The sequence below is a fragment of the Lytechinus pictus genome, chromosome 9, assembly GCF_037042905.1.
Source record: "Lytechinus pictus isolate F3 Inbred chromosome 9, Lp3.0, whole genome shotgun sequence".
NCBI classification, from domain to species: Eukaryota; Metazoa; Echinodermata; class Echinoidea; order Temnopleuroida; family Toxopneustidae; genus Lytechinus; species Lytechinus pictus.
Genome location: NC_087253.1, coordinates 7,900,139 through 7,915,746, shown reverse-complemented (window position 1 = coordinate 7,915,746; position 15,608 = coordinate 7,900,139). Strand labels below are relative to the sequence as shown.

Genomic DNA, 15,608 nt, shown 5'->3' with positions numbered 1-15,608 from the left:
ATGTCGAAAGACGAGTGCAAACTCCTGACAAATAAATTGCTGCATAGGGTATTTTGATATTTCTTCTTTTTATAGAGGCCTAATCAAGTTATTCTGCACTTAAACCTATAAATTGATTCACCTTTTATTCTCAATTGTATGTGGGGGTAGATTGTTTATTTATTAATTTATTCATTCATTTATTTGTTTATTCATGTGTGTATTAATTGATTTAATATTATTCTATTTTATTTCTGGCAAAAGGAATAAAAACACATAGAAAATTGAAAGAACCGTCGACCGGCGGTGGCAAGGGGTGGCCAAAATGAAAATTGTTCCTATATATATAGTAAGTTCTCTCGCCGGTCGACCAAAAAACAACCAAAACAGAAAGTATGGTAATTTATTACGCATAATTATGTTCATTAATTGTGTAACAGTAGAGATGTCAGTGTATCGTAAACAAGCATCCGATCCATACAAAATAAAAATAGTAGAAGTCACATGTATATATCAAAACAGGTAATGTGTTTTTCGAAAACGGGAAAAAGCAACTCTTCCGATTTTAAATGATATATTACGTTACTTGGTGTGACATCAACCCGTTCGCCCCCCCCCCCCCCCATATTTCAGCAAGTATATTAATTCGGATCGGTTACTTCGTAGTTCGTTTTAAAATAAGTAATACAGCTAGATGTTGCAATTTTCTTTATTATCCACGCTTTCTTTACAGATTAACAAGAAAATAAAATAGAGATAAATATTTGTCTTAAAGATCACACAATTCTGAAAATTTGACAATGTAGCGAGAGAACGAAGTGCATGAGCTCGCCAAGCGAGCGATTGTGGGAGCTATATTTCATTCATTTATTTAATTAGTTATTAAAATATATCTAGTCAGGTACAAAAGATCTGCAAAAAGCTGTTTTCCATCAATGACCTATAATGAAAACAGAATCAGGATTACAACAAAAATTATTCACATGTAAATAAAATCAAATAATTTGACAAGCAAAACAAAAGTTTCCACTAAAAATGAATGCGATTTGGATTAAATTTCTACTTTGTAGCATACCTACCTGATTTCCCAGGGGGTGGTGCCTATTGTGAATAACGCACACAGCAACCCCGCTTCCCAGGGCCATATTCGGGGGCACCCATCGAGAGCATTTTGCATCGTGCTTGAAATAATGCAATTTGGTGCACATTTGCATGGTTAACCTTGCCTACTTCACACTTGTTTTTCTTGCAAGGAGCAGAGCAACTTAGCGATTTTTTTTTAAATGGGGGACAAAATATAGATCATGACCCCCCCCCCACGAGAGGACATATATTTCCCTCGTTCCCTGTTTGTTGATGTTCATGGATCCATCAAAGCATAAGAGAGTTTGAAGTTTTACAGATTCGAATTTAAAATATCATTTGTGAACTGCTCCTCTTTAATTGAAATATGATAATGATTGAAATACCTTTTTTTCTTTTTATTGAATGCATTAAAATGATACGTCTGCATGCTGAAATAAGAAAACTGTCAATTTCTTGGGAAAAAAAAACATTTCGAAAAAAAAACATATCACACGACATACCAAGCAGCTGCACAAAATGAAAAACTTAAAATTAAACTTGTTATTTTTTGTTGGGTTTTCATTAAAATGTCCCAAACTATTTCTTTCTGTTTTTATCGAACCAACTTATCGTCAGGGCTAGTGGATTTACCGTTAATCGCTGGGGTTCGTAGACATTGCGGACCATCCGCCTATAGCCCCCCCCCCCCCCCCCTCCGCCCTGAAAGGTGCGGCGTGCAATAGTCGACTACTATTATGACTGTTGAATTTCCGAACAAAAACGCCCCCATTTCGAAGGTAAAAAAAATAACGTGTGCAAAATTAAGCACTCGTCCTTGACCACACCCCCAAGGCCAAGGGCTTAACTGGGCCGGGTGCACAGAATTTGATAACAATTTAGGAAGGATTTGCACACGGAACTTGATGAAAAGACATAAAAACCCACTCGGAAAACCAGTCTTCATCATTCTGCTGGCTGAAACCTGCACCTACGAACGACTTCCTAATCATTCTTAGAATCACCAGTTTCAATACATCATCACCATGCCTGGACCTGACGTTAAGTGTTTCTGTTGCCAAGGTAAGATATTTCAGTCTATAAAAAACTATATATACAGTGCGTATCAACAAAAGTTTACACTTTGAAAAAGCCCTGGGAATTAAAAATTGTATAACATGTGGGTAATTTTTTCACATATAATCTTGGGTTTGGGTCTCATCTATCCAATGAAAGTAAAAGTTTTGACAGAATGTTACACTTGAGTGAGCACTGTCCATTTTTGTAAAGCTCGCAGAAATCTGTTTGCGCAGAAATGCTCGTTTTCACGCTGTGTCAAGGGGAAAAGGCGAAATCATACTTACCCTGCGAAACATTTCTCATACCTTTCCCTTGCACTTTTAGTCAATTGAAATAAAACGATACATTCAAGCATTTTGTAATAATTTTGCCACGGTCCAAATTGAAATTTCAACACTTAGTAAGCACAACCTTTACCCTATTTGTGCCAGCTGGATCTGAGGACATAACTGAATCTGAACCAAAGTTTATATCAGACATCTCCAGCATTTTTCACTAAGTTTTTATCATTGAAAGTGGGTTTACATTTCATTTTTTATTTAATACTTGTTTCCCAAACTTGACAATGATTAACACAATGAAAATCAAGCCTAAGCCATTTCAGGTAAAAATCACAGCTCAGTGTAAAGCAAATATCGTCACGATGGCCTCGGAATGGGGTGGGGCGCAATGCACTCTTCGCAGTGTTTTGGGCAAGGAAACAAGTTAAAAAGGTAAAATATATCTTCAAATAAATTTTACTAGCTAATTTCTTTTTCATGATTATAAGGTCTACTCTTATCGCATAACTATTTCAAAGTTCTGCGCAAATCATTTTTCACTAACTTTTCAAAAGTGGTGCTCACTCAAGCGGAAATGTTTTTCGACAGTTATATCGTCATTTGCTTAAATGGATCTGTACCAATGTTAAAATGTGGAAAAATCTTCAGGATATTACAAATGTATAATTTTACAGGATTAAATTGTTTCTAGTGTAAATTTTTGATACGTACATAACATGCTGAAATGGCGCCACGCGGACGGGACGGTGATGATCGAAGATCAATCGAGGGTTAATCTGAGCACGCGAGCTGTAGGGGCTGTATCTCCCGACGCGTTTGATATTGCACTGCGCCAAGTGGTAGAGACTACCTAAATAATTATGTCTGCATTCTGCATTTTTTTTAATCTGAAGGAGAATGTCACCTTTCTATAGGGCACATACAATTCTCCAAGGCCAGTTGATGTGACATTGGGACAAATACCGTGCGCTGCGCCTTCGAGGTCTTGTATAACCAGAGGTCCGGTGATACCACGGGGAGAAGGGATGTGAGCGTCCCTAGATTATTATTGCTATTAGCGGGGAATAGAAATTAAAAAAAATAAAGAAGTATGGATAGAAAGAAATAAGAAAACGAAGAAAGTTTATTGAAATATGGCGTCACTAGGAAGTTTAATTTTTTTTTTCAATATTTCAATAATGTTTCAATAAAGTAGTGTTCATATTCGAAGTTGAATTTTCGCTTTGGTTATGCTCCGCCGAGCTTATCTATAATTTATCTGATATGTAAACAATAATTTGATAACGAATGACATCATACTTTGCTTTATTTCAAAATTTGTAGTCTTAAAATGAGATATTTTAAAATATACTTTAAGTTCCCCACCAGTGACAATTGTATTACGTTAAACTTTTTTCATTCCAGACGGCAAAGAGTGTGCCTGCGGGGGTGGAGAGTGCTGCATCACGGGAAAATGCTGTAAGGAAGGAGATGGAACTTGCTGTGGAAAGTGTTCAAGTGAGTCGCCAATCAAATTCGACATAATTTATCAATAAATCCTGCCAATGAATTCACTCTAAGCAAAGTACAAGCCTGTACATTTGTATACTGAATAATTGAACCAACCTAGCTAAGTTAATTCTAGTTCAATATGCCAACATTATGCTGTTGGAAATAGGCCCTATTATTATTAATTAAACATACCGACATAATATATCCATAATTGAAAATATATTGCGAATTCGGATTTGGAAACCATTAATGTAGGATATGACCGTTTGTTTGGTTATAAAAGATGCGTCTCGGAACCCGATCTGTGCCGGTTTTAATTTATGTATTTTTTTATGGGGGGGGGGGGCAAATATAAAGAGTGGCATAAAATTATTATTCTGTGTCACCGGCATGTGTTTTTTTTATACTACCAGGATGTGACAAAAGATCTTTAATCAGTTGTCATTGAATGCTACTCTTGAAATATACCCCGAAAATCCACTCTCTTTTTGGATTTGTACCGATGTTTTCATGCCGACAGTTGTGTTCTGTTAACTGCATTTTCATTATTAGAGACTTCTCCAAGCGATGGTATTCATCTAAAGAGTGATTTTTAAAAAAAAACTTTTTTATACCTTTTTCAGATGCTGCGTGTAAGTGTGCCGATGGCTGTAAATGTGAAGGAGGCTGTGCCTGTACTATGGGGAACTGTACGTGCTAGGTCATCAAGACCATGTTCTTTCCGTTAGGAAGGTGAGTGATCATACGAGATTGGTTAATTAAAATCTGAATATAAACAAGACCTGGGGAGCTTTTCATAAAAAGGACATGTTGGACATTTATATATCCGACAAGTTCTCAGCCAATCAAAATCAAGGGAGGTTGTAAGATCTGACAATTTGCCGGACAAAATATTGATATTGAAGTATTTTCAAGGTATTTTATAGTCCATTCAAAGGGAAGGTTGTTCACATGTGACATCACACATCTTTATCGCATTACCAACGGTAGGATCTCCATAGCATTAGTGATCGCAATCTTAAAATGTTCATAACTTTTGTCCGATTTCTCTCAAACCTTTGATCTTATTCTTTGAATTTTCTGTTTTCACACAAGCCCACTTGTTCCAAAGGTATATTTCATTTCCCTTTAAGCTTGAAGTTACTGTGATTCCATGTAATATAGACTCGTGTCGTTGACATGTTCCGTTTCATTACTCATGTACATTTTCATTAAGGCTAGGCTATGTTAAAGAGTAACGATACAAACGATGAATTATCTTCATGTATATAAACATGGCTTAATATAGTTTTTTTCTCTTCCCTTTGTATTCCCTATTTGCAGATTGTCATCTCTTCAGCAAACTTGCTCCAAGCGGATTTCATTTGTGTATATCATTTTGTAACATAATGTACATTTATTTTTATATTGAAAAATAATTTACTCTTGTAAAAAATGAGGCAATTAAGGCATTTCAAAGAACTTAAAATGCAGAATCGCTTACGGGTGCCCCGTGCATCTTATTCTTTCAGGATTTTCCTTTACTACCTCGAAATTATATTATTTGAACATTGACAACATTAGCTATAAAATATACTATAATAACAATGGTTTGTACGTTTCTTTCATTCAAGTAGTAAGGTTTTGAATGTAGTAGGTGCTTTTGAAATTGAGAGTTCGACTTACAAGCAAGACCTTTTACGTTTCGCAATTAATATAGCCCCAAAAGGTCACAAATGATATCTTTTTCAAGTATTCGTCGAAAATACATAAAACCCGAATTTGCATATGTTTTCAAGTTTGGTAATGCGATCGTGAGCTCTTGCTTGTAATGTCTGTGGAGTATTGCATTTGAAAACCACAAAACTAATTTGAGAAACCTATATATTTCCAATCTACATTCAAGTTTATAAGAATATTGGTTTATGAAATTATTAGCTGCAACGATGTTTGACTTGAGAGCAAAATAAGGCTTAATATTTTCGAACAGCCGCGCAGTGACTGATATTGTTGAAAACAAAAGCAACAAGTTAAGCAAAAAGACCTTCACTTTTAGCCTGAGCTTAAATTTACTTCTGGTTTCATCAATAATTCCCGCTGTTAAATATAATGTAAGGCATCAAAAAGTCTTATTACAATCACGACCTACTCAATCCAAGAAAAATATATAAATCTGTTCACAGAATGCGCCAACTTGTAAGATGACGTTACGTTACAACATGTACAATAAGTGCTTATTGATTGTCTATATTAATTTTATACTGATCCTCGAGAAGAAAAAAAAGAGTTGGTGAAACGGGTATGGCTCTATTGATACTTGCGATATGGTTTTCAATCGGCAAAATTGAGATGAGGTTCAATTAAGAGGAGAGCGAGCTAGGGAATTGAAGTGGATGGGAGGCAAAAAAGAAAATGTGTGTGCCCAGTGATGAGAAAATAAAGAATACAGAGAGAGAAATGGGGAGGAGTGCAGTGTGGAGCTATGGAACATAAAAAATATTGATGAATACAACGTTCATGGCAGTACCCGGCACCTTTTACCCCCTCATGTTACCCCCTATCAAAGTAAGCCTGTCGAGGCGCCGCCACAAAAGTGTAATCAATAAAACCAATGAATGAATGAATTACCAAATCTCAGATTAAACAAAAACTAAATTGAAAATATTTATATTTCTAATGTCAAACTGATTTTTGTATGAATTTATATTTACGAAAAATGCAGAAATTTGTGAATTGGAAGAAAATGATTGTTTATTTGAATTTAATTGAACGGTACAAAATGTGAAAATACTCATATTGTAATTTTCTTTGTATGAGCCCACTGCCCAAACCACTTTCAAAATAATAATAATAGCCAATTTTCATAAAGCGCTTTTCCCAGAATGGCTCAAAGCGCGTTACAGCATATTATTACCCCGGTCATTGGATTCATTTCAATCCCGCACGAAAAGTGCGCAATTTCCACTCCCTGGGGAGCATTCCTTGCATTCATCGCAGCCTCATTGTGGCGCTGGCAAATTCAAACATACAATATCTTTCGCATCCTACCGGGTACCCATTTAGCACCTGGGTCGAGAGTGGCAAAGTGTGGATTAACGCCTTGCCAAAGGACGCTAGACCGCGGTGGGATTCGAACACTCGACCCTCTGTTTACAAGGCGAGATTCTGAACCACTACACAACGGCTCTTCCAATAATGCGACCAACACCCTCCTCGTAAATGATAATTAAGTTCAAGCAGCTGTTTGAATAAAAATTATTGTAAGAGATATTATTTTGAAGAAACTATTGAAAACATGATGCTCATTTATTGGGGATAAAAACTAAATTGAAAGCCCTTTACAAAAACCAAAAGTATAGTAGGCCTACATTTATTTGAACATTTATTGCATTTTTAACACGTTCAACCAAAATGTTTCATGGCATTTCATTGAACATCTGACCGATTTGGCCTTTCAACTCCATTATAATGCCTACATAATTATCAGTTTGAAAATTATCGATTTTTTTTTTGCCTCGTCGCTTAGAGCAGGAAAAGAAAATGAAATAATTATATTGATGGCAGATATCTCTATTCCAAGTCAAATTTTGGTATATACATATATATTGTTTTTAATTTTTTAATAATCATTTTTCAAACCAAGGTAATAGGCCGATATTTTAAACAAGTCATGTTCAACAATAATAAGATTTCCTGGAATTTTACTTTATAGGCATCAAGTTCTTAGCTTAGTCGGTTCACTTATACACATTTTCCGCGATCGTGCAACATGTCCAGTTACGATCCCCTTCACAGGGGCCGAGGGAACGATTTTTAAAGGTGGGAGGGGGGGGGGGCTAACCATGCAAATAATCACAATCAGATGGTCGTTTTTACGTTTTTGTACACGGTATTGAAAAAAAATCGGGGGGGGGGTGCATGAAGCCCACCCACCCCCCCCCCCTTCCCCGTTTCCGCGCCCCTGCTTCAAATATGTTGAAATAATTCCTGCCTCATTACGCCCCTTTTTAAATTATATCAAAACAAGAACGGTGATTTTATAAGGAATGTTGTGCTGTTTGTTGGGTTATATGGTCATTATTAGTGTAGGCCTAAGTTATGGCGTTTTGCCAGCTCACTTGTAAAAGGGGTTAGGTCCATTTTTCATCAAATTTGATTTTTATGTCTCAATCAATAGATTTTTAGTAGCTCTATAAGATGATACCAAAGAAAAGTTGAAATTCCTATTAAAAAGTGAACTAAAATGACAAAGAAAAATCACTTTTTTTCAAAAGGGGTTAGGTCCATTTCAGTTTAGTTGCAAAAGGGGTTAGGTCCACACATAATTTTTTTTGGAAAAGAATATCGTAAAAAATATGAAGAAAGGTAGATTTCTTTTGATCCAATTTTATGTTCTCATGGTAGGGTATCATGCAAATTCAGTTTCGCATAAGAATATTGCAATACTTAAATTTAAAAAATGATTTTCTTGGAGTGGACCTAACCCCTTTTGCAACCAAACTCTTCTGAAGAACTCATTTGTCAAAAGGGTTTAGGTCAATTTTTCATAAATTTTATTGTTTTCTGTCTCTAAACCTCTAAATTTTTAGTCACTCTGATGATAGCAAGACAATTTGAAATTCAAATGAAGACGTGAATGAAAGTGGCAAAGAAAAATCGCTTTTTTAATCAAAAGAGATTGGATTCATTTCAGTTTACTTGCAAAAGGGGTTAGGTCCACAATGATAATTTTTTTTTTAAATATATAGAAAAAATTGAAGACAGGTAGATTTCTTTTATACCCCATTCTATGTTCACATGATAGGGTAGTACATCATGACAATTTAGTTTCTCACAAGAATATAGCAATAAGTCAGAATAAAAAAAACATGGTTTTTCTAGGAATGGTCCAAAGTGGACCTAAACCTTTTTGCAACTAAACTCTTCAAATACCGATTGCCTCACTCATGTTGAATTAACGAAACGCAATTGGAGCACAAATTATATAAACATAATTAAAATTCTTGAATACGCAGGGAAAGCCACATAGCTGACACCTTTATTACCATCCAGCATATATACCTGACAAAATAAAAACAATTTCATTAGTAACTTGTACGGCTTTAATACGTAACTGATGAACAGTGAAGTGAAAGATTTATGATATTATAAGTATTCGATTATCTTATGTATCCTAATGGGATCTGATTCTTTCTCGGAAGTTGTCCTTTCTCCATGGTGTATTTTTTAGAGAGGAAATATCAGGTAGTGTTTTGGTGAATTAATGTTTTCTTTGGATCAAGCAGGAGACTCCTTTCATCAATTGGAAACGAATTCTAAAGGCCAGGAGTGAATCCAACTTTTGCAGGAAATATGTATGGGTATTATAGATCACTCAGATTGTCTGAAAACATATTGAAAGTCTTTCTTGTGACGTCACTGATTCAGAAGGCAACTTCACAAGGTTTGTGTACGACTGATATATTTTTTTTTCATCTCAATAAACATGAAAGCCGACACCTCCCCGGATAAATAACTTTACATCAACATTCGATAAAAGTAAAACATAAAATGTAGGGGAGACTTTTTTTTTCGGGGGGGGGGGGGAAGATAGGAAACATAGTCACGTAAGTTGGATTTTGTTTATATGTATGGGTACAAAGTCTTAACCAGTTGTTTCCTGTCCAAAGCCCAACCGATCAAAGTATCAGGGTGGCATGATATGGGAACTGTATAACTATACACAACAACAAAAGTAAGTCCCCCCCTTAAACAAACATCAATAATTTCCGAACCAATGCGAGTTTTTAATATATTTTTACATGAGCGTGTAGGTAATTTTATAGGCTACCCTCTGAGTAAATGTTATGGACGTATTTTACGTCATGCTTCAGTGAGCACCGTCAGAAGGCAAAAATGTCACTTTTCAAAAGTCACAAGCCAAATATCATGACTTTGATTCCATTTTTATTGGAACTAATTCCACATTCTCATCATGAAAAATAGTCAGAAGGCTTGTAAAAGGTACTTTCTAAAAGACGATACAACTTTTCTGGCTAAATTTCACGCTTGAATGAACGCAAGTCCAAATTTGCTATAATTGGATTTTTTACACATTTCTATCAATAAAAATGATAAAATATGATGACAGTTATTTTTGGGAAGAGTATCTTCAACAATGTTCTTTGTTTCACGGTTCAATGAACATTTATTGAAAACAAAAGATACGATTTTCAAATATGCAAAAAATCACAATCGTATGGTCATTTTTACATTTTTGTACATGCTTTTGGAAAAAAGTGGGGGGCTCCCCCCCCCCCGCGGCCCCTGCATTATTGTGCTCACTCAACCATGAACATACGATATCAAAATTGTGTGTGGAGTCACTGGAGTGGCTAAATGATGGATAGTAAAACAGCATTTACACCATAAAATTCACCTAAAAACAACTTTTGCCCAGCTTTGTATTTGCACAATCTGAAAAACGACTCTTGTGACTTTCAAAAATGATCATTTTTAATTCAATCTTTAATTACTCATGCATGACTCAACTGATCAATCTCATTTTCCCCCAGAGGTTGCTTAATGAGTGTAGAAAACCACCTACGAAATATATCTCAAAATAATTCCGTTCAAAAGTTACAGCAATTTGATTTAGGGGGGACTTACTTTTTTTGTTGTGTATATATCTATCTTAAGTTATATATATATATATTTAGGTGAACGGAACAGCAAGTAGAAGGGCAGCAGGCCCCACCAGGAGGTAGCTAGGAATTTCGGTTGGTGATGCAAAACTGTTCTTGTCAGTAACTTTATCTCTTTGTTGACTTCGTTTACATATATTTGAAGTTATGTATAATGTATATGTCCAAATGAACTGTTGCTGCGCTAGCGCCACTAGCGTCTCTGGACGGTGTGTGCGCTCAATAAGATATCACCATTATGAAAAACCCGGTAGTGGCCTAAAACTGTGGTGTGATTTCCTAAAAAGCTATTAGAATAATAATATTAAAAAACCAGGTAATTCTTGATCAAAACGGGAATAACATCGGCATTTTATGCATGTATATAGTGTCTGATGCACTTCCCACTCTTCTTTTTTTAAAACTAAATTATTATTATTTTTTTTCTTGTATAAAAAAGATACTACTCCACCGAATGTGACGTGCAGTGACGTCACAACACATCCCCTCTTTGTGAATAGTTTCTTTGGACTAAGCGAAGGTGTTTCGTACACCTACGAGGATGCGAACCCTGATCCTAGTGGTATATCTTATAACGTAACCACAGGGACATCGGGAGATCTCTACCCACCTGGAAGAACACCCGTTACATTAATCGCAGTCGACCTGGATGGTAACACAGCCACATGTTTGTTCTATGTAGAAAATACACGTAAGTACGCAAGGAGTATCTTAAGGATTGTCACGGGATGACGTGGGTGGGGGGGGGGGGTGGGTGCTGCCCAGGACAAAATTTCTAATTGATACCCATTGATCACCCATTGAATTTTCAATTGGTTTCAATTTGGATTCAATTGGTATCAATGGGTTTTAATTGGTCCAAATTAGATACCAATTGAGGTCATATATTGTAGGGTCAGTGGCCACATTAGAATTAAATGTGGGGACCAATCAACGACCAATACCCATTGGATTTTCAATTGGTGTCAATTGGTTTCAATTTGTATTCAATTATTTTGGATCATGTGATCAGCTTATTTGCATAATATATACAAAAATACAATTTCATTTTTTTTAATGTACTTTTTAATCATTTACCATTTTCCAGTGACACATTAGTTTAAGAAACAAGTAAAGAATGAGTAACAAACAATGAAATACCCTTACTGAGAAATGGCTCACTTGCAATAGATTAAAAGTTTAAAGCATAGCAATAACCATAACCAAAGCACACCAAATAAGATACATACATATACATGCTTTAAACAATTGCTCTTCACCAGATGGAATAAAAGTTTGCACAATATCTCTGCCCTTTAAATTGATATATATACAGATAGACAGTATGTTTCTGCAGTAGCATAAACATATATTGGTGGAATTACCTAATTTCCTATTGAGATGATATTGTTCTACTAATTTTACTTGTGCCAAATAGAAGTTCACATTGCTTCCAATTGGTGTCCAAATTGGGACCAATTGGCTTAATTTTCAGTTAAAACCAATTGGTTCCAATTGGGACCAATAGTCAATTGTTTTCAATATGGGTACCCATTGTTTCATTTTCAATGTACTCCAAATTGAAAATAATTGCCAATTGGTATTTAATTGGTATTCAATTTGGATATACATTGGGTATTCAATTGAAAATTTGTCCTGGGTGGTTATTGACAGAGCTGACATGGTTCGATTCCCATGTGGGTCAGCTATTATATTCCAATCCAGTGCATCAACGCCGAAGCGTTATTTTGTTTTATATATATATTTTTGTTATTTTTTAATGTATTCATTTTTTTATATTTATTCATTTATTCACCCTATTTATTTATTCATTATTTCTATTATTTTTTTTTTTTTTTGGGGGGGGGGAGGGGGGAACCTTCCACCCCAGAATTTTAAATTCAACGTTTTTGTTCATAATATTTAAATTATTAATTCCGTATTGAGGGTAGAATTTGACATCACGATTACGCAGGAATTAAGGGTTTAATTTTGAGGTGCTTCAGGCAATGAGCAACTTAAATGTAAGGACATTTTGCTCTCTTCAAACAAAGATATTGTGATTTTTTAAAAGTAAAAATGGGTGTTTCATAAAGCTGTTCGCAAGTTAAGAGCGACTTTAAGATCAACTGGTGATCCTTGTGGAAAATTGAATATTCATTGGCGATGGTTAAGCGCGTAACAAAGGTTCACCGACAATAAAAAGGGTGAAATTACCATATCAGAATTGGGATGCAAAATGAACACCTTTATTCAACAAGGCCTATGCTGAACATGCCGGCTGATATATACACAATCATACGGTTGCTTCAAAGTAACAAAACATAAATATTGGCGTGATACATTCTTCTTTCTTCCTTCTTCATCTCTGGAATGTTAACTATAAAAACAATGTGCACCACTACAATATGTACGCACAACATTCTGAAATGATCAAACCTGCAGATTGATGACCCGATTCCTAAACCAAACCATGTAAATCACTTCAATAAATCCGCTTTAAAACTATAAACAAGGACGTAACAATACAACATTTATAGCCTTAAACATAATAAACAGCAAAACTATATAACCTTACCATGTCAATATCAAGAGGGCATACATGCATTATAACTCAGATATACAACCTGAAGTGCCAGTTACACAACTAAACCATTATGTCACTTTAAAGACATCTAAGTGGCCATCAATATTTAACACACAAATTCTATGTTGTTTTGCTCATCAACTTCTTATGGAATCACAAGCGAGTACGTGTATTACAAAGGATTTATCAAAAGCTAGCTGACTGAAATACATTAACACTTCAATCAGTAAGGCATTGCTATATCAACCAACATTTACTCACATTGACATATGACATTACATTTACACAAACCATTAAATCAATGAATATCAAACACATGTTATTTATTCTTTTCATTTGTGTAAAGAAAATGATGATCCATAAAAGTACCTATAAATAATTAGCAAAGCATGATAAAAATAAGACATACATTGTAACTAACTGCCACCTAAATTCAAACCCTTAATTTAACAGGTCATCTATAACTGTGTCCTTTAACTTATTCATCTACATTGAAAAATCACATGCACTTATCATAACCTAACCCCGACATGCACTATTCCCTTCCTCAAATTAAAAATAAACCAATTACCCTGTAATATGAAATAACCTAAAAAAGAAAATTCCTTGTAAACTGGAAGGGACAATACAAAAACCCGGAACTGTAATAACAGCAAGTAAGTTGTAAACAAAATCTGTAAGACATGACAAAATTAAGCACAAAAGGGCGGCCGCATCATGAAATCACACGACGTGATCAAATACACGTAAATTTCAAAACCAATAACTACTTTCCAAAAATCGCAGCCTAGAGAAGGAATCTATACCGTCAGTATTAAACAAACAAAAGCATTAAAAAAATAAGCATGCGGTGTGAAAATCAGTATCCACAAAATGGAAATAGCACAAGCATAAGCGACAATTCAATCAATAAATATTCAGATAAAAAAATGTTGCATAACTACACCGTTCAGTGGGAAGTCCAAAGAAAACATTCATGTACAACACTGGCTATTGTAACAACATAAAACAAATCGTTACAAAAAAAAAACTGAAGTAACTGTACAAAAATTAGATTGCCTGTTTACAACTAGAGGACTACTATACCACCAAAAAAAATGGAAACTAATAACAGTGTGAACAAGGGTAAAACATCACTAAGATCAATAATAACTGACCATGCGGTCAAGGCATTGATTAAACATAATAAAAAACCCAATAAAAACACTGTCATGAATATATAAATACAAGGATTACAAATCGACAAGGAAGAAATCATCATCAATATAGTCAATAAACTGTGAATGTCCAAATGAAAAGTACAACGGTCACGTTAAAGCAGGAAAAATAGCCCAACAGTCCTTGTGGCGTAGAATGCGATGTGACCATGCTGCTGCTAACTAAAAAACACCGATGCAGGGGACAGGCTGGGGGTGTGGAGGGGCCGGGTAGGTGGGGTAATATCCGGTGCATATAGCTAGCAAAGCGACCTATGTCTGGGCAACTGATGCTGCTCTGAATCAGTCCAAGTAGCAACGAGGGGTTAGCTGGAGGTTCATAGAGAGCAGAGGACATGTAGAACCAAGGATGCGAAAGTCCATAGGTGGGTGGTAGTAGTGAGGTCATCAAAAGTCCTGAAGTAGGGCCCATCTTCAGGGCGGTGTGATAACAATCTTGGACAGTTCCTCTGGTACACGAAGTAGAGACATCGCGAACATGCCGAACGTCAGGGGGTCGACCAATGGGAGCAGAGATGGTGGTACCCATAAGAACTGCACCCAGGCTGGGGATCACATCAGAAGCGGTATCCCTCACAGGCTGGTAGGTGGAGTCATCATGGTATCGGTCTAGAGGACATTGGAATTCCTCATCCTGGACAGTGGTGGCTATGGCATCAACCACAAAAGAGCTGGAGTGAACAACACCATGCTGGCAAATAAAGAAATCTGGGGGAGGGGGTGTCCTTGGGAGACCAGGGCATCCTCAAGTTCACGACAATGTGGTGGATCTTGATGTGGATCAGGGATGGTAATGGTCTCAAAGCAGCCTATTGTGAATTTCTGATCAGCACCTGGACCAATGGCTCGAGGTGCATTAACTGCAGTTGACGTGTTGTCGTGTCAATGGAGGTACCGCTATCTTGGCTGATAGCGAGATCGGCTAGTCTATCATTCGAGCATGCGAACCGAACGGAGGTATTGTTAGTTTTGCTGATAGTGAGATCGGCTGGTCTGTCAATCGAATGTGTGAATCGAAAACGAGCACTTGTATGTGAATGGTGCATGCACTGTTCGGGCGTGTGATGAGAGCACAGCGTGTCAACCGAGGCTGAGCGCAAGAACCTATCAGCTCCATCAATGCAAGCAGAAGATGGCACAAACTGAAAACCAGGAGTACTGCCAGGGATAACTGCCAAGTCTTTAGACGTTTCGTCTGTCTCTGACGAACCAACATAGCGAACATTGCTATCAACATCAGCACAGAAATCCATCCGATCTTTTAATTACT

General features: G+C 36.2%; 1 protein-coding gene across 1 annotated transcript; it reads left to right on the top strand.

Annotated features, from left to right (window-relative positions):
• Window positions 1–5,480, top strand: LOC129267819 (uncharacterized). The gene is made up of 5 exons (XM_064105049.1): window positions 1–48; window positions 2,002–2,124; window positions 3,807–3,899; window positions 4,517–4,625; window positions 5,217–5,480. Exons 1-4 carry the CDS (start codon window positions 1–3, stop codon window positions 4,619–4,621), a joined length of 369 nt encoding a protein of 122 aa, XP_063961119.1. The 3' UTR covers window positions 4,622–4,625; window positions 5,217–5,480.
• Window positions 5,481–15,608: the final 10,128 nt, after the last annotated feature.

Excerpts from the sequence above, each read along its gene's own strand:
- LOC129267819 (XM_064105049.1), top strand. The coding sequence starts at position 1 with ATGTCGAAAGACGAGTGCAAACTCCTGACAAATAAATTGCTGCATAGG. Across the intron at positions 2,125-3,806 it reads TAAGTGTTTCTGTTGCCAAG|ACGGCAAAGAGTGTGCCTGC; the intron begins GTAAGATATTTC and ends TTTTCATTCCAG. Across the intron at positions 3,900-4,516 it reads TTGCTGTGGAAAGTGTTCAA|ATGCTGCGTGTAAGTGTGCC; the intron begins GTGAGTCGCCAA and ends TACCTTTTTCAG.